At 28.8% G+C, this 19,428-nt stretch overlaps 1 protein-coding gene across 2 annotated transcripts; it reads left to right on the forward strand.

Annotated features, from left to right (window-relative positions):
• The first annotated feature begins 144 nt into the window (after positions 1-144).
• On the forward strand, positions 145-19,193 carry LOC107438112 (uncharacterized). Of its 2 annotated transcripts, none has more exons than XM_087157034.1 (2): positions 145-1,965; positions 18,906-19,193. In XM_087157034.1, the coding sequence occupies exons 1-2, from the start codon at positions 240-242 to the stop codon at positions 18,953-18,955; spliced, it is 1,776 nt and encodes a 591-aa protein (XP_087013160.1). In that variant the 5' UTR covers positions 145-239; the 3' UTR covers positions 18,956-19,193. The 2 variants fall into 2 exon arrangements, with proteins under 2 accessions (XP_087013160.1, XP_042904736.3); XM_043048802.3 differs by lacking the exon at positions 145-1,965 and adding an exon at positions 11,026-12,955.
• Positions 19,194-19,428: the final 235 nt, after the last annotated feature.

A 19,428-nucleotide genomic window follows, 5' to 3' on the forward strand; every position in this document is an offset into this window, starting at 1 on the left:
AGGTGAGTTAGTAGTTGAATAAGATTCGAGTTATTTTTGCAAAAAACAAAAACGAAAAAAACAAAGATAACTAAAAGAGGGGATCGTGTTTGGAAATCTCATCACCCAGGTGACGACGGAGATAAGATAATATACTTTAGTTTTGAGGATTATTCAAATATTGATTTTAAAAATATTTCCCTTTGGTTTTTTGAAAGATTAGAGAGAGTTTAGTTAGAGAAATCTCTAAATGTTTAGCTATGGCACGTTTAATTAGTGGAAATACTGGTTCCAAATCTCTTCAACCTTCTCATAATGTGTTCCGATTTAAATGGATTATTCAAAACTATTCCTTTTGCTTCAGGAACACTAACTCAGCTTTGATCAGTCCCAGTTTTAAAGTTTCTGGGATAAATGGTATGAAATGGAACCTTAATTTGTATCCAAAGCAGGAAGATGAAAGTGCAAAATTTGTGGGACTTTATTTACAAGAAGACAGGAAGGACGAAACAATAAAAGATAGGACGGAGTTTTCGGAATGGAAAAGAGAGTTTAAATTTGACGTGAAACTAGATCTTATTGCTACAAGTGGTATCTTAATAAAAACACGTATATATCATGATCTAGAATTTAAAAACCAATGGGATTTTTTTGTATGGGGATCTTCTCATTTTGCCAAAATAGAAGACATAGAAAGATATGCAAAGTCTAGTTCTGAAGATGTTTTAACCATTTGTTGTTACGTAAGTAGTAAAAATTTTGTTACCCCAATTTTGACCGGATATCTATGCCGCACTACGATATGCGTTGACCGATTAACTTCCAGATTCAATTTGCAATTCACTCTCGGCAGGTTGAATATCACGAGGCAAAAATTAAACTTTCCAAAAATTGCAAATTTTGAAATGGTTATTTATGAAACTATGTTCAGTGATGAAACTGATCTACGAATCGATATTTATTACGATAAATCGAAGTTGGAAGATTGCAAAGGATATATCGTTGATTGCAAGCTTACTATGCAAGATGGAACTTCTGTCATATGTTTTGAAAGAGCTAAGCATTGCTTCGATCATTTCCCGAGTACATGGTCATTTCCATCCGGAGTATTTTCTCGCGAATTACAAAACTTTAGAGGCAATTATGTCGAAGATAAAAAGTTCGTTTTGTTCTGTGAAGTCATGTGTTCGACTAACAAAGAGACGCACTTTACTACAACTGAATCGATTTCAAATGATATTAACAATTCTACAGCAAATGATACAAATAATCACCCAGCCTTAAAAGGAGACTTACGGAAGTCAATACGCAAATTATTAAACAAAAACTGCTATGATACAAAATTAATGGTTAATAACCAAGTTGATGAAGATCATGAAGCTTTATCGTTTACTCAATCATCAGCTTTTCAAGCAAAGTTTAAACAGGAAAAGCTTGAATCTAAAACAAAACTTAAAAAAATTGAGGCAAGCGATTTAAATTTAAAGAAAGACTACGAAAGTGTAGAAGACCACGAGTCTGAATTGTCTTCTCAATCACCAGCTTTTCAAGCTAAGTTTGAACGAAACACCCATGAAGTTATTGCTGGAATTGGCGATACTTTGAATTTGGACGAAAGCACAACGAACTTATTTTTGGAATATCTCTGTACTAATACTGTAAAAAAAATTGAATGCGAGCAAGCTATAGCTCTTGCTACAGCTGCTGACAAGTGCTGTAAACTATCATTATCTCTTAAACAAAAGTGTCTAGTTTCTTTAAAGTCTGAAATATGTGAGGAAAATGTCTGCGAGCTATTAAGTCTAGCTCAAGCAGTTGATGATATTGAACTAAAATCAACCGCAATGAATTTTATACTTGCTAATTCGGATAAAATTTTATCTTCGCCGCAATGGCTATTGTGGTTAAAAAACAATATGGAATTAGCGTCCTATGTTATGTTAGAAATATCTGCAAACTTGCGTAATTCGCAAATCGCAGGACGAGGTGAGTAATTTTTGAAAAATACTATTATATATTCCGTTAAAAATTATAAAAACTTTTGAACTGAATCTTTTTAACTATTTCTTTTTAAATTAATTATAAGTTAGTTATGAAATTTATAAGAATTACGAATGAATTAGTTTGTGAAATATCATATAGTACCATAAAATATAGTTAATTTTCATATTTTCAATACATATATCGCGCCTTTAAACGCATATTGTAGTAGTTTTTGAAGTGCATAATTTTTCTACTATTTTTCAGTATTTAATTAGAAGGAAGTAATAAAGTTTATAAGAATTACAGATGAACTATTTGGCAAAAGTATTATAAGCATCTCAAAACAAGGATGCTTCCGAGGATGATGGAAACACCCCTCCCCCTAAATATGAAAAATCTGCAACCGACTTCCGCAAAAAATTAAAATACATATAAAAGTTTTCATCTAAAGCAGGGGTTTCCAACTTACATGAGGTCGGGGGCCTCAATTAAAAACACAAATCAAATGGCGGGCCGCACCTTTATCAAAATTTTATGTAGGACTCCTTTATGTTTGAAGGAACATTAAATATTAATGTCAGATTTTTACCAAGTTGTACAAAACAAAAGTATTGAATTACAAATTAATATAAGAAGTAGATTTTTAAAAATATTTAATTTCATATAGAAAAATTCGGGCTACAATAACTTTAATGTGCACCCATGTATTAAACAATTAATGTGCAACAGATATCTAATTGTTAAGATATAAAACTTCAAACAGGTTGGTATTAAAACTTACATAGTAGCACACAAAATGTTCAATGACAAAATTGAGGTTTGTTTGCTGCAACCACCAGAGAATATATAGTTACATTTAAAATTTACAAATGTGTGTGTAAATATTTTCGTCCAAAATGAGTGGTTTCAAAAAGTTAAGTCGGAGAATTTCTTCGAAAAAATTTCTGATACGCGCATGCAAAATTATATTCACAAAATACAAAAGAAAATAATTAAAAAAGAGCAACATACACGATTATTTTTGTATTTGAATAAATATTTTCTTGGTTGCAAAACCTGAGAAATAATTTGTTTTGCACCGTTGGTATGATAAATTTCACAGAAACGAAGAAATTATGTTTAACGAGATTAACCTGATTAGCGAGAAAAGTATTTTAAACCCATATAGATTTTTTACGAAAATTGAACGCAAAAAAATGACAACTAATATATTTTAGTTCGCGGGCCTCAAAAAAAAGGCTTCTCGGGCCGGATGCGCCCCCCCGGCAACCAGTTGGAAACCACTGATCCAGCATGTAGCTAGTACAAAAATATGATTTTGGACAAAGTTTTCGAAATTCAATTAATTATGAATTTAAAGTCCCTGTATTTTCAGCTTTCTAAAAATACTTCACTTTATTTTGAACTCTAATTATTTACAAAATTATAGCAGTTTTTGTGTAAGGTAATAACAGTGGATAGACTTATGATTTTAAGTCTTTAAATACGTATATCTCAAAATCAGATTTTCTCACATCTTGCACCACCTTAAACATGATATCTCACGTTGTTTTTAAAATAATTGTCTACAATTTTTCATGTGTAATTATGATAATAGAAGACATGTTTTCAACTACAGAATAAGAGAAAAAAGTAGAATTTAATTTTTTATGCATGTTTTTTTTTTTGCTAAGACAAGTGGGGAAATTTAAAATTTTTTTTTTAACTATATTGATCTCTAATTTAGTAGTATATGCACTTGCTTAAGGTAGAAGTTCAAAATATATAGTTGATAGTCTTCTAAATAAAATCCTCAATGGATTTTTTGTTTCGGACTAAAAAATTTTTTCCGCTTCTATACATAAAAATTACTTACTTTCACATAAAAATGATATAATTCACCTAAAATATAAGAAATAAAATAATAATAATAATTTTTTTCCCTAGTTTTATAAGGTTTTACACATAAAAAAACAAATAGACTCATTTTTCAAAATTTTATATTAATATTTAAAGAAAAAAAACTGTCCAAACTAGTTGGATACCTAAAACAATAGCAATTGTTTTGCTATATCCAGGGTGCGTAGCGTTTTTAAAAAGTGCTTAAAGGTGCTTATTTTCGATTTTCGTTTTTTAAACTCCATTAATGGTGCTTTTTTCATTCGGTGTTTTTAAAAAGGGCTTAATTTTTCCTTTTCCGAAATGAGATCTTTCCTTTGCCATGTTGATTTCCGCTACGAATTTTACAGAAAGACACTGTTCACATTGTTCTATTCAACGTTTTCAGAATTATTTCGGTTTATCATCAGTCCGTAGAGTATGAAACACCATTCGATTTAAAAGATTTAAACATTTTGACAATTGTCAAAAACAATGCCGAAAGTTTTTTTTTCTGTCGTGACAGTTAAAACCAGAAAACACCGTCAATTGTCAAAAACTTTCCGATCCTACCTAATAGTGATTTTTTTTGGAAGTGCTTAAAAATATTATTTGAGTGCTTTAAAAGTGCTTAAAAGGTGCTTTTTTTTGTTGAATAATTTGGCTTCGCGCAATGTATCTGAATCAGATTTATTGCTGGAAATATTTTTTTAAATATTTTTTTAAATATTATTTTCAGAAGATAAAATTACCTTTGTGTAAAAAAATGAAAAAAAAACACTGAAAAAAATTGCTATGTAAAACTAACTCACAAAGTGTTGTTTCGTTTGAAAATTAAATCGCTTAAAATTTAAAAATTAAATCAATAAATTTATGGCAGTCGAATTTCAGGCCGTTGAGCCCATATTTAATGTGACTATAAATTTCTTCACATGTAACTAGATAATTTTTAAAAACTAAATTCAAATACAAGAATTAATTTGAGCTAGGTGGAAAGGAACTTTTGAACTTTTATATATTTTAAATTATATATCTTTTATGATAGCATATTTTCAAATGAAGAGAAAGCGGAGAGAATGTTTCATGACTGTGAAATAATTCGGAGAAAAAACGGCGAAAGCGTGAGAATCGTAACGGTTTTAAACTAGCAGGACCTGCCTTCACTGTGTAATAACTCTCGGATAGAACCGATTTACCACGTTATTGATTTCTCAGAACTTAGTTAGCCTCACAAAGCAACAGATGGGGTATAAATTGGGGTTTTTGTGAAAAATGGAGTCCGCGATCTTCAACATAGATTATGCTTCAATTAGCAAAAATGATGAAATATTTCATCATAACATACAGTTATTTTATTTTTTAAATAATTGTTTTAAAGATTGTTTGAGTGGTTATCATATCGCAATATGATAAATGATTTCAGAAAATTTTTAAAGCCCGTATAAAAGTATGAAATAGAAGTATTTAAAAGTATGAAATATGTAAAAAGATTCTTTCAGCAAATTTCAAACTAATCCTTGTATATTAATTAATTATAAAATAACATTTAGTTAATTTATAAACACTTAATTGATTGAAATACAATTTAATTAATTCGTAAGATTTAATTAAATCATAATATTTAATTAATTCAGGCTCAATTCTGCCTTGCAACGTTCTTTTTCTGAGATTTTTTCTTGTGCTTCATTTTCTGTTATTTTTTTCCGGGATTTTTTTCTTGTGCTTTTTTCCCATTCACCTGTTATAATACCTACTGTTATACTACCACTGTTATAATACCACGATTCTAAAGCATGACGGATTTCATAAGCTTTATTTTAACTTTTCTATAACTTTAACTTTTTAACAAGTTTAACTTTTTTATACATTTAACCTTGCTTTGAGTTCTGCTGAACAATTTGTAACAGTAATGTTAGAGAGCAGTTGATAAAATCCAAAAAATAAAAGAAAAAGAAAGGGAAACGAAAGTTGGTTGATAAAGTAAAATGGATAGATAAAACTTCTCAAAATCAACAGACTATTGCGTCTGTTGATTTTATTGTTGTCTATTTAATCTATCTCACTATTGCGTCTTAACTTCCTTCATTATATATAGGAAAATATTTTTCTTCAACCCCTACACTGATAAAATTTTCATTCTAAAAATATGGTAAAATAACCGGCAGCATTCTCTTAATCCGAATTACCGTAAAGTTTACGGGAAAGAACATTTATTTTTATGGTTTGGAAACCGTTAGGATGATTATAAAACAGCGAATAAAAAACTATACGGTTTTTTAAACATTTACAACTAGCATGGTTTTAAAACCTTAAAAGCGAAACGTAACTGGATATAGGATCTAGGCTTTTCGTTAAGTAATGGGTACTGAAGAGTGCAGGACGCAAATTGGGAAGTGGGCCGGAAGCTCTTCAAGTGTTGAAGGGATTGGAAGAATTATTGGGTTATCAAAGCTAGGACTCGAACTCCAGTTCTATCGGACTTGAGACTATCAGATTAGCCCTCTCTACTCTAATATGCAAGCAGTAACGAGAAACTAAGTGGCTTCATTAGGTGAGCTTAGTTGGTTTGATAAAATTGTGTTAGTTTAGCCCAATTAGGTGAAAGCAGTTAATAAACGGTTTTCTCACATTTAACAGTTTGATTATCACTTTATTTATAGTTTATTTGACTGTTTTGTTTGAATATGGTAATTTAATTTAATTTAATCCCGCTCCGCCCAAATAGGGGGCATCCGGCGGGGAACACTGAAGTTTTAAAATGCACGTCCGTGTGCTATCAGTATCAGAAAACGAATAGATTGTGATATACAAAGGAGGTCTTCAAATGAAATAACCCCAAGAGTGACTCTGGGTTGCACGGGTGTAAATGTACAGATGCAAAGATGCAATGCTTGCAGAGCTCCAAGTTACAGCTGAAGAATGTTCCGTATTATAAATTTACAGATGTTACATGTCTTATAGGCCAGGGCAGAAAAAAAAATTAGAACATAATATACGAACATAAATTGTAAATGATGGTGTCCAGATGTACATTATTAACAAAGAGGTAAACAGTAAAGTTCCCAAAGCAGCAAGAAAACAAATGTAAAGTTGACTGTCTTTAACATAACAACAAAACTGTAAGTGAGAAAGATCTCAACGTAAATATACGGATTAAAAAATTTGGTGTTTACAGAGCTCCAAGCTAAAGCTAAAGAAAGTCCGGTATATATAAATTTACAGATGTAAAAGCATATTGTGAAAGTCAGTATACTGGAATCAAAATATCAGAATAAAAAAGACGTTCTTGGGAAAAAAATATTTGTCACTGATTCATGTTTTCTAGAAGTAAAGATTAATCAATTCACATTAAAGAAATTTGTAACTAGTTAAAGGCAGAGTGCATGTGAATTGCAAGCAGTTTCACTGTGTTTTGAAATATGAAAAGGATCTAAGTTTCGAAATATGTATCAGAATCAGCCGGAAGGCAAGTCACACTCCAATAAAGAGAAATCAGGCAGGCTGTACTTTAAAATGAAAGATGCATAAATATTTGTGGTTAAGTTATAGAAGTATTCATATCATTTCTCGAAAACAAACCTAGCCATCAAAATCCGATATTTTGACACGAGTGTAACATTGTTTTGATTTGTTTTGTAAATCTTTTGCAAAAGATTCTAGAAAGAGATAGATGTTACAATACAAAAAAGGTAATTTATATTGAAATAATGTATATATACAAATAAAACAGTAGATGAAACTGAAAAATTAATGTACCATATTAAATGAGTTTAATCTACCAATGAATCATTTTTCTTTTCACTAATAATTTTGTAAGCTCTCTGAAATTCTCTTCGTTCTCCAATGTTGTATTAAATTGTTAAATTTGTCAAGTTGTTGAATATGGTAAAGTAACAATTAAATAAATTGTTATTTAACTATTTTTTCGAAACAATTCTAACAGTGTATTTAGATCCTTTACATCATCAGTTTTGACATTACTTTCCAATTCTTCGTAAACTGGTACCAAAGAATTTAAGGAATTTATCTTCAATAAAATCTTATAAAAGAGACTTGTTAACAACTGCAATCACAAAAAATAATGATACGTCGTGTTAAAACGTTGATTTATTTTAAAACACCAACGTTTTTTTTAAAAATGCAATAAAGAGGTAATGAAAGTGATCAAAATAATAACACCTCAACAAAATATCCCTCCCCCAAAAAAATTTAAAACTAATCTAACTTCAAGGAACTTCAAGAAATGCCCTGGTAATAAATGGGCTTCTTTTACCACCAAAATTTGGAGTTGAAGATTTCAAAAATCTCCTAATACAGTGCTAAAAAAATGGACCACCCTGAATAATTTTTGATTTCATGATCGGATCTTCACATTCTTGGACTCCTTCTTAATAGTTCGAGGAGGTCACCTTAAACATATTAATTGATATTTTAAGTTACGAAATCATACAAAAAAATCGTACTTTCTCTAAATAAATATTTTTTTTCCTCAATGGATTCGGATTTCTGACCTCCAAAATATAGGGGTAGCCTCAATCTGGGAAATATGGTTCCCATAGTTTGGTCAGGAGAGCAATCCAAAGCTTGGACATGGTCATTGGTAAACGGTAATGGGCAACATAGGTAATGAGCGGTGCCTCCGAGTCTTATTAAATACGAATGAATTATTTTTTCAATAATTAAATTCAGGATTATAGTATAATTAATAATTTATAATAATTTATAACTCTTAATCACTTTGCTAAAGTCAGTAAAAAATATCCGTGATTCAATTACGATTTTTGAAAAACCACTTTGTTCAATGTTATCCTTTTTTTTGTAATATCAATAAAATAAAAACTACTATTTAATCCCTTCGGAGCTGAATTGAGCAGATAAAAAGATTGGTTGAATACATTGCACTCTAAGTATCTTAAGTATGAAAAATTACAGCATTCTTACAATTACCAATCTTCTTAGAAAAGTTCTACTAATAGGACACCAGGATATAATTTAACAAATTACGACCTTTTTTTCAGTTAAAATTACCGAATTTTTAGTTAAGAGTAGTGAATTAGTCAAAGAGTGTTTTATTAAAATTTTTTTAAGGTGTAAGTAGCTACGCATAATATGAAATTGTGTCCTAACACCAGGACGCCGGGGCCAAAGAGGTTAGGTCATGTTACAGGGTAAAGAAGCAGTACGATAAGCATGATTATTATTATTTTTTTAAAAATCAACTTTTCTGGAATGGAACTATAAATTTTTTTTTACATAATTTCATTTCAATTGTAAACGGTTGTGTAACAAAAGAGAAAATTACGGGGGTCATAAATCTTTGAAGAGTTAAAAGAAAGGAATTCTTGGAAATTTTAGCAATTAATTTTTGATGAAATATATGTTTTAAGTTTTTTCTTTTATTAGATGTCCGTATCTTTCAAGATATTAAAAATTGTTCTGAATAAAGTGATAAGGAAGTTAAAAATTGTCTCCCAAGTTTGAATGTTACTGCAAATAAAAGAAAAAATTGCAAATACTTATCTTAAGTATAAGGAATCAATATGTAAACTTTATTGCTAACGTGGAAAATTTTACTATAATGTAACGTTTATCAAGTAAAAAATTGACAAATAGGAATAAATTTGTAACATGTCTTTGTAAAATGTTTATTAACATGTCTTTGACCAGCGAACAATTTTTAAAATTATTAATTAAGTAGAAAGGAAAGATATATTTTTAAAATTTGGTTTGCCACGCCTAAATAAAAATGTTAGCACATTATTCTTGTAGAAGATATGAGATGATTTCAGTCAGAATTGAAGATTTTTATGACAATGATACAGTCTGATGCTTTTTTTTTTAAGGCGTAACAGAGATCGAATTTTTATTTCCTTTTTGTTCTCTTGAAAAACATGTTTTTAATTTTTATTTTATTTTATTCTTTCTAGATTTATACCTTTTAATTTGTTTACTTTGCAAAGTGTTCAAAATTTAGAGGGGAGGTAAAAGGAAGACAAGTTTTTCCTGCAATATTTTAGAAATAGGTTATCTCTCTTATACAGGTTATCTTACTCTTTTGAAACTGTTAACCAGTTCAAGTACTTAGGAACCTTGATCTCTAGCCACAACAACCTGAAAATCGGAATAAATAACAGAATTTTCATGGCTAACAGAAGTTTCTACGGCCTCAGAAACCAACTCAAATCCAAGTTCATCAGTATGAAGACAAAGTTAAACATCTACAAAACTTAAATCAGGCCTATAGTTACGTATGACAGTGAGTGATGGACCCTAAACAAAACAGAGAAGGAAAAACTGCTAATTTTTGAAAGAAAAATTTTGAGGAAAATCTTTGGATTTCTCCAAGAAAATAACGTAAGGAAAATTCTTTACAACCACGAAATTTACAAAAAAATGTGCCAAATTCGGTGGAACCGACATTGTGAGAACTATTAAAGCATCACGCATTAGGTGGCTGGGTCACCTCTTCAGAAATTCTGATCCGTCCTTGCCAAAAAAGTGACTTTTTCCTCAATTGAAGGGACGAGACGTAGGGGACGACCACCTAGAAGATGGATAGACGAAGTTGAAAAGGACCTCAAGCTATTGAGAGTCAACCGATGGCGGGCTGTCACACCGGACAGGGCCAGACGGAGGAAAATCTACGAGTTAGCCTTGACATGTGAAAGGCTGTTGCGCTTATGAAGAAGAAGAAGATTTTAGAAACAATTCTTAATTGCATTGGCATCAAGCATGGACATCCAGTTGAAATTCAGCTTTCTGGCAAGACAAGTGGTTGAAATGCTGATTGACAAAAATCTATCTTTTATCTTTGACCTTAATAATACAAAAACAAATGTTTTTAGCTGTCAAAAATGATTAGAACTTGTATTGTCATCTAATAGAAATTCTGGTTGAGATGTGAACATTGTAGCTATCAAAAAAGCTGTCAAAAATTTTGATTGACTGATAAGTTCCTTTTCGGAAAAATTTTGTAATGAATACTACTTGTCAAGTTCAGAAAACAATTGCAACTTCCATTGTTATCAAGCACAGAACTTCTAGTAGATATTTAATTGCTCTAGTTAGTCAAAAAATGTTATTGCAAGATTCCGTTACCACAAACACGAAAGAGTGTGTTAATAAAATTACTGTAAAATAAGTAAATGCGTATAAATAATAATTATAATAAAGCAAAGGTGAGTATGTAGGTGAATAAGATTCGAGTTCTTTTGTTGCAAGATTTCGTCTTGCAAGATTCCGTCGTCACAAACACGAAAGAATGTTAATAAAATTATTGTAAAATAAATAAATACGTATAAGTAATAGTTATAATAAAGCAAAGGTGAGTTCGTAGTTGAATAAGTTTCGAGTTCTTTTTGTAAAAAACAAAAACGAAAAAAACAAAGATAACTAAAAGAGGGGATCGTGTTAGGAAATCTCATCACCCAGGTGACGAAGGAGATAAGATAATCTACTTTAGGTTTGAGGATTATTCAAATAATGATTTTAAAAATATTTCCCTTCTGTTTTCAAAAGAAGAAACCGAGATTAGTTCGAGAAATTTCTAAATGTTTAGCTATGGCACGTGTAATTGGTGGAAATACTGGTTCCAAATCTCTTCAACCTTCTTGTAATGTGTTCCGATTTAAATGGATTATTCAAAACTATTCCTTTTGTTTTAGGAACACTAACTCAGCTTTGATCAGTCCCAGTTTTAAAATTTCTGGGATAAATGGTATGAAATGGAACCTTAAGTTGTATCCAAGGCAGGAAGATGAAAGTGCAAAATTTGTGGGACTTTATTTACAAGAAGACAGGAAGGACGAAACAATAAGAGATAGGGCGGATTTTTCGAAATGGAAAAGAGAGTTTAAATTTGACGTGAAACTAGATCTTATTGCTACAAGTGGTATCTTAATAAAAACACGTAAATATCGTGATCTAGAATTTAAAAACCAATGGGTTTTTTTTGTATGGGGATCTTCTCATTTTGCCAAAATAGAAGACATAGAAAAAGATGCAAAGTCTAGTTCTGAAGATGTTTTAACCATTTGTTGTTACGTAAGTAGTAAAAATTTTGTTACCCCAATTTTGACCGGATATTTATGCCGCACTACGATAAGCGTTGACCGATTAACTTCCAGATTCAATTTGCAATTCACTCTCGGCAGGTTGAATATCACGAGGCAAAAATTAAACTTTCCAAAAATTGCAAATTTTGAAATGGTTATTTATGAAACTAATGTACTGATGAGTGATGAAACTGATCTACGAATCGATATTTATTACGATAAATCGAAGGTGGAAGATTGCAAAGGATATATCGTTGATTGCAAGCTTACTATGCAAGATGGAACTTCTGTCATATGTTTTGAAAGAGCTAAGCATTGCTTCGATCATTTCCCGAGTACATGGTCATTTCCATCCGGAGTATTTTCTTGCGAATTGCAAAACTTCAGAGATAATTACGTTGAAGATAAAAAGTTCGTTTTGTTCTGTGACGTCATGTGTTCGACTAACAAAGAGACGCACTTTACTACAACTGAATCAATTTCAAATGATATTAATAATTCTATAGCAAATGATGCAAATAATCACCCTACCTTAAAAGGAGAGATACTGAAGTCGGAATGCAAAGTTGAAAACAAAAACTGCTATGATACAAAATTAGTGGTTAATAACCAAGTTGATGAAGATCATAAAGCTCTATCGTTTACTGAATCACCAGTTTCTGAAGTAAAGTTTAAACAAAGAATCCAGGAAGTTATTGCGGGAATAGGCAATTGGAACTCATTTTTGGAAAATCTATGTACTAATGAAATGAAATCTAATGAAAAAAAAATTGAATGCGAGCAAGTTATAGCTCTTTTTACAGCAGCTGACAAGTGCTGTGAACTATCATTATCTCTTAAGCAAAAGTGTCTTGCTTCTTTAAAGTCTGAAATATGTGAGGAAAATGTCTGCGAGCTACTAAGTCTAGTTCAAGAAGATACTGAACTAAAATCAACCGCAATGAATTTTATACTTGCTAATTCGGATAAAATTTTATCTTCGCCGCAATGGCTATTGTGGTTAAAAAACAATATGGAATTAGCTTCCGATGTTGTGTCAAAAATATCTGCAAACTTGCGTGCTTCGCAAATCGCAGGACAGGGTGAGTAATTTTTGAAAATTACTATTATATATTCCGTTAAAAATTATAACAGCTTTTGAACTGAATCTTTTTAACCATTTCTTTTTAAATTAATTATAAGTTTAAATTTATAAGATTTACGAATGAATTAGTTTGTGAAATACCATATATCACCATAAAATATAGTTAATTTTCATATTTTTAATACATACATATATCGCGCCTTTAAACACATGCTGTAGTGATTTTTGAAGTGCATCTTTTTTCTACTATTTTTTCGTATTTAATTAGAAGGAAGTAATGAAGTTTATAAGAATTACAGATGAACTATTTGGCAAAAGTATTATAAGCATTTCAAAACAAGGATGCTTCCGAGGATGATGGAAACACCCCTCCCCCTAAATATGAAAAATCTGCAACCGATTTCCGCAAAAAATTAAAATACATAAAAAGTTTTCATCTAAAGCATGTAACTAGTACAAAAATATGATTTTGGACAAACTTTTCGAAATTCAATTAATTATGAATTTTAAGTCCCTGTATTTTTAGCTTTCTAAAAATACTTCACTTTATTTTGTACTCTAATTATTTACAAAGTTATACCTGTTTTTGTGTAAGGTAATAACAGTGGATAGACTAATGATTTTAAGTCTTTAAATGCATTAATCTCAAAATAAGATTTTTTCACATCTTACACCACTTAAACATGATATCTCACGTTGTTTTTTTAAAATAATTGTCTACAATTTTTTATGAATATTTATGATAATAGAAGACATGTTTTAAACTATAGACTAAGAGAAAAAAGTAGAATTTCATTTTTATGCATGTTTTTTGCTAAGATAAGCTCGGAAATTTGAATTTTTTTTAAAAACTACATTGATCTTTAAATTAGTAGTATATGCACTTGCTTAAGATAAAAGTTCAAAACATATAGTTGACAGCCTTTAAAATAAAATCCTCAATGCAATTTTTGTTTCGGGCTAAAGAATTTTTTTTTCACTTCTAGACATAAAAATGTTTTATTTTCTCCTAAAAATGATCTAATTCACCTAAAATATAAAAAAAAAAAATAATGGTAATATATTTTTATCCAAGTTTTATAAGGTTTTACACATAATGAGACAGATAGACTCATTTTTCAAAATTTTATTTTAATATTTAACCAAAAAAAAAAATTGTCCAAATTAGTCGGATATCTAAAACAACAGCAATTCTTTTGCTATACCCATCTATCTGAATTATATTCATTGCTAGAAATATTTTTTTAAATATTATTTTCAGAAGTTAAGATTACCTTTGTGTAAAAAATTGGGTATAAAACACTGAAAAAAATTGCTATGTAAAACTAACTCGCAAAGTGTTGTTTCGTTTAAAAATTAAATCGCTTAAAATTTAAAAATTAAATCAATGAATTTTACGACGAATTGAATTTTAGTACGTTGTGCCCATATTTAATGTGACTAAAAATTTCATTACATGTAACTAGATAATTTTTAAAACCTAATTCAAATAAAAGAATTAATTTGAGTTAGGTTGAAAGGAATTTTCGAATTTTTATCCTTTTTAAATTAAATATTTTTTGTGATAGCATATTTTCAAATGGAGATAAAGGGGGGAGAACGTTTTACGACTGTGAAGGCTAATTCGGAGAAAAAATGGCGCCCGCAAATCGTAACGTTTTTTAATTAGCAAGACCTGTCTTCACTGTGCAATAACTCTCGGATAGAACCGATTTACCCACGTTATTGATTTCTCAGAACTTAGTTAGCCTCACAAGGCCGCAGATGGGGAATCAATTACCATTTTTGTAAAAAATGGCGCCCGCGATCTTCAACATAGATTATGTTTCAATTAGCAAAAATGATAAAATATTTCATCATAACATACAGTTATTTTTTTTAAAAAAATAATTGGATGAAATTGTTTTTTAGTGGTTTATCATATCGTATAATGATAAGTGCAATGTTGATGTTAGAAAATTTTTAAAGCCCATATAAGAGTATAAAATAAAAGTATTAAAAAGTATAAAATGTAAAAAGGTTCCTTTCTCAAATTTCAAACTAATCTTTGTATATTAATTAATTATAAAACAATATTTAGTTAATTTATCAACACTTAAATAATTGAAATACAATTTAGTTAATTCGTAAGATTTAATTAAATCATAATATTTAATTAATTCAGGTTCAATTCTGTCTTGCAATGTTCTTTTTCTGAGATTTTTTCTTATGCTTTAATTTCTGTTCTTTTTTCCGGGATTTTTTTCTTGTGCTTTTTTCCCCATTCACCTGTTATGATTCTTAAACATGACGTATTTTATAAGCTTTATTTTAAGTTTAACTTTTCTATAACTCAAACTTTTTTACAAGTTTAACTTTTTTATAAATTTAACCTTGCTTCTGAGTTCTGCTGAACAATTTGTAACAGTAATGTTAGCAGTTGATAAAATCAAAAAAAAAAAAGAAGAAAAAAAAAGAAAATGGAAACGAATTGGTTGATAAAGTAAAATGGATAGATAAAAATTTTTCAAAATCAACAGGTCTCTCTCACTATTACTTCTAACTTCCTTCATTATATATTGGAAAATATTTTTCTTCAGCCCCTATAAGGCACTGTTAAAATTTTTATTCTAAAATTATGGTAAAGTAACCAGCAGCAGTCTGTTAATCCGAATTACCGTAATATTAATGGTAAAGAACCTTTTTTTATGGTTTGGAAACCGTTTGACAAATAGAATGATTATAAAACAACGAATACAAAACTATGCAGTTTTTTTTTAACTATTTAAAACTAGCATTGTTTCAAAACGGCAAAAGTAAACTTTAACTGGTCATAGGATCTAGGCTTTTCATCAAGTAATGGGTATTGAAGAGTGCAGGACACAAATTGGAAAGTGCAATGGAAGCTCTTCAAGTGTTGAAGGGAATGGAAGAATATTGTGTTGTCAGCTTTAGGACTCGAACCCCAGTTCTGTCGGACATGAGACTAACATATTAGGCCTCTCGACTCTAATATGTAAGCAGTTGCGAGGAACTAAGTGGCTTAATTAGGTGAACTTATTTGGTTTGATAAAATTGTGTTGGTTTAACTGTATTGGTGAAAGCAGTTTATAAACTTCTTACTCACAGTTAACTATTTGATTACAGTTAATTGTTTGACTATTTAGGTAGGAATAATTGTATTATTTATTATACATTATAGTAGGGGAGAGTGGGGTCAATTGTAACATTTTTTACTTAACTATTTTTAACTAACAAAAAATCCAATATATTATTAGTATTAATTGACAGACGAGTAAAGTAGACTATCCTCTACTAGAAAAAAAATAAATACCTTATTTTAAATGTTACTATACTAGTTATTAGTAATTTTTGACAGTCGTGCACTTGTTACAATTGTCCCCACTTACGGGGTCAATTGTAACAGTTCATAAATTGAACTAAAACATAGTTAATTATACATATTATCTTAATTGTGATATATTTTTTTATTGATCAAAATAGTAGTGATATTTTAGGAGTAAAAATAATAATGAGCAGAGACCTAAAGGGTTAAACTTTTAAATTTAAGGGGTTAAAAATTTTAATTTATGCTGTGAAAGGTGACAAATAAAATAATGCACGTGCAACATAGTATAAATGACATAGGAAACTATTGGTGGTTCTTAAAGAGTTAAGTAATGGTTTGTAAACATAAGAAATGGGACCTAAGGGGTTAAACAATTGCAATTGAAATTACGAATTTTATTTTCAGCTGTTGCAATCGTCCCTTTACTAATTGTTACAATCGTCCCCAAGACGCCATTTAAGCTTCATTTGTTAAAAACAATACTAGTTAATTAGCAAAACTAATATTTTCTTTTTTTAAATGTTAATTAAGGTGTCCACTTGCATATTCGGTTAATAATTTTTATTTTTTTAAGCAAAATTACTTTGTTTCATTATAATATTCTAATACCAAAAAAAGTACTTACATAGCGTGAAAATATCTTTTGTGATGTAACTCTTTCAAAAGTACATAAAAATGGTTGCCAACAGGGGTGTACATATAGATTTATTAAATATACCTTGTACGCCACCCAGGAACCAAATCTAGAACCCGACACTCGAAATTTTTGCTCTATTACAATCGTACCCTGTTACAATTGACCCCACTCTCCCCTACTCATTAATTGATCATAGAAAAGAACTATTTTGCTTATGATTACACTGTTATTAATTGTTGAGTTTTAAAATTATGTTTGCAATTTTATTGTTAATTATTTTACTAAAGGCAGTAATACAAAGTATCATGTTAGTAGCTTTAATATTTTTAATGCTTATATATTATATTATAATCTAATATTATAACTAAGCTTTACGCACTTTCTTGTATCAATTTGTATTTAATCAATTTGTACTTATCAATTTGTTCATACTAATTTATTATTCTGTATTCATTAAATGATTTTGCTTTTGATTAAATTCTTATTACTTATCAATAATATATTAGTTATTATTACAAAGTTATTATTACAAAGTATCGTTCATATTAGTAGCTTTCCTATTTTTGATGCATATATGTATTGTATATTATAATACATATTATAACTAAGCTTTATTTACTTTCTTGCATCAATTTGTATTTAATTAGAAATCAATAATTTAAATTATAAAAATTGGTTATACAGTATTCATTAATTAATTATAGAAATGAACTACTTTGTTTTTGATTACAATACTATTAATTATTGATTATCAATTATATATTACAATTTTGTTGTTAATTATTTTATTAGAGTTATTATTACAAAGTATCTTTCATTTTAGTAGCTTTCCTATTTTTAATGCATATATGTATAGTATATTATAATACATATTATAACTAAGCTTTATTTACTTTCTCGCATCAATTTGTATTTAATTAGAAATCAGTAATTTAAATTATAAGAATTGGTTATACAGTATTCATTAATTAATTATAGAAATGAACTACTTTGCTTTTGACTACAATGCTATTAATTATTGATTATCAATAATATATTACAATTTTGTTGTTAATTATTTTATTAGAGGTAGTATAACAAAGTATCGTCCTTGTTAATATTTCTTATATTTTCAATGCATATATTGTATATTATAATGCATATTATTATTATGCTTTAATTTCTTTCTTGTATCAATTTGAATTTAATTAGAAATCAGCAGTTTAATTTATAAGAATCGATTATACAGAATTCCTTAATATAATATTATATATTTTAGAAACTATTTTGTTTTTGATTACATTGTTATTAATTATTGATTCTTAATAATGTATTGCAATTTCGTTGCTAATTATTTTACTAGATGTAGTATTACAAAGTAATATTCATGTTAGCTAGCAGTTTTTATCTTTCTAATATATGCATTGCATACTCAATGCATGTTATTATAACTCTTGTATTGATTTTTTTCCGTATTATGTTGATTTAAATTAGAATTCAAGTGCTTTCGGTAATAAAAATTGAAAACGAACTGTTCTGATTTTAAATGTATTGTTATCATTTATTTTATTATTAATCATATTGTATCTTATTATTATTTTATTAATTATTTCATTATTATTATTTTGTTAACTATTTCATTATTACCTTATTCGAACGACAACTGAATCGTTTATTTAGTATTATTTTATATTTAATAAAAATCAAATAAATAATAGCAGATATTTAATAATTTTTTATTCAAATAATTTATTGTTTAATGAATTATAAATTTTCTTTTTTAATGTATTATAAATTTTTTTAAAATTTCTATATTTAATAGTTTCATTTTTTAAAATTATAAAAAAAAGTTCCTCAGTAATTTTTATTAAAGAGATTACTACTTCTTATTAAATATGCTGCTCAAAAGGTTAAGCAAGAACAATTTGGTAAATTTTCTTAGTTTTTTTTTTGTTTACTGTAAAAACATATTTCTTTTAATAGCAAATTTTCTTTTCCTTACAGCATTCTCCTCTAAAAGTGATGGCCATGAAAAGAAAAGGAGATTAGCCTAATAAATTGTTCAATTTATACAAATTTTGATTGATGAATTTGTTGGACTACACTAAGGAATTGCTTGAGGCAATAAAGCTACTGCTTTTTTTAAACGAAACCTTTTTAATGAGGCTGAATGCAATGTTTTCGGAGCAACGGATAAATTTCATTGCTGGCCACGATTTTTAATCTAGTGGACTTATGAACTCACTCATCACCTTTGCATTTTTATAAGTAAAAAAAAAATCTTGATTCTTGTCTTTTTTATTTTATTTTAGGTAACAAATTCTAAAAGAAATAAAAGCTTGTATTATAATCTGGACCAATTACATCCAAGAGAAAAATATTCAAAATAAGAGAAAAAAAAGTGGGGAGTTAAAAGCAGCAGGATTGCAGCTTCCGAGCCACTTCATTAATATTATTTTTTTGTCCTCTAACCGCCTTTTAAATGCACCTACAGAAGGTAGCACAAATATACAAGAAAGTAAAGGAA

The sequence above is a fragment of the Parasteatoda tepidariorum genome, chromosome 2 (assembly GCF_982258835.1).
Source record: "Parasteatoda tepidariorum strain Cologne lab strain chromosome 2, Ptep-v5.0, whole genome shotgun sequence".
Classification (NCBI taxonomy): Eukaryota; Metazoa; Arthropoda; class Arachnida; order Araneae; family Theridiidae; genus Parasteatoda; species Parasteatoda tepidariorum.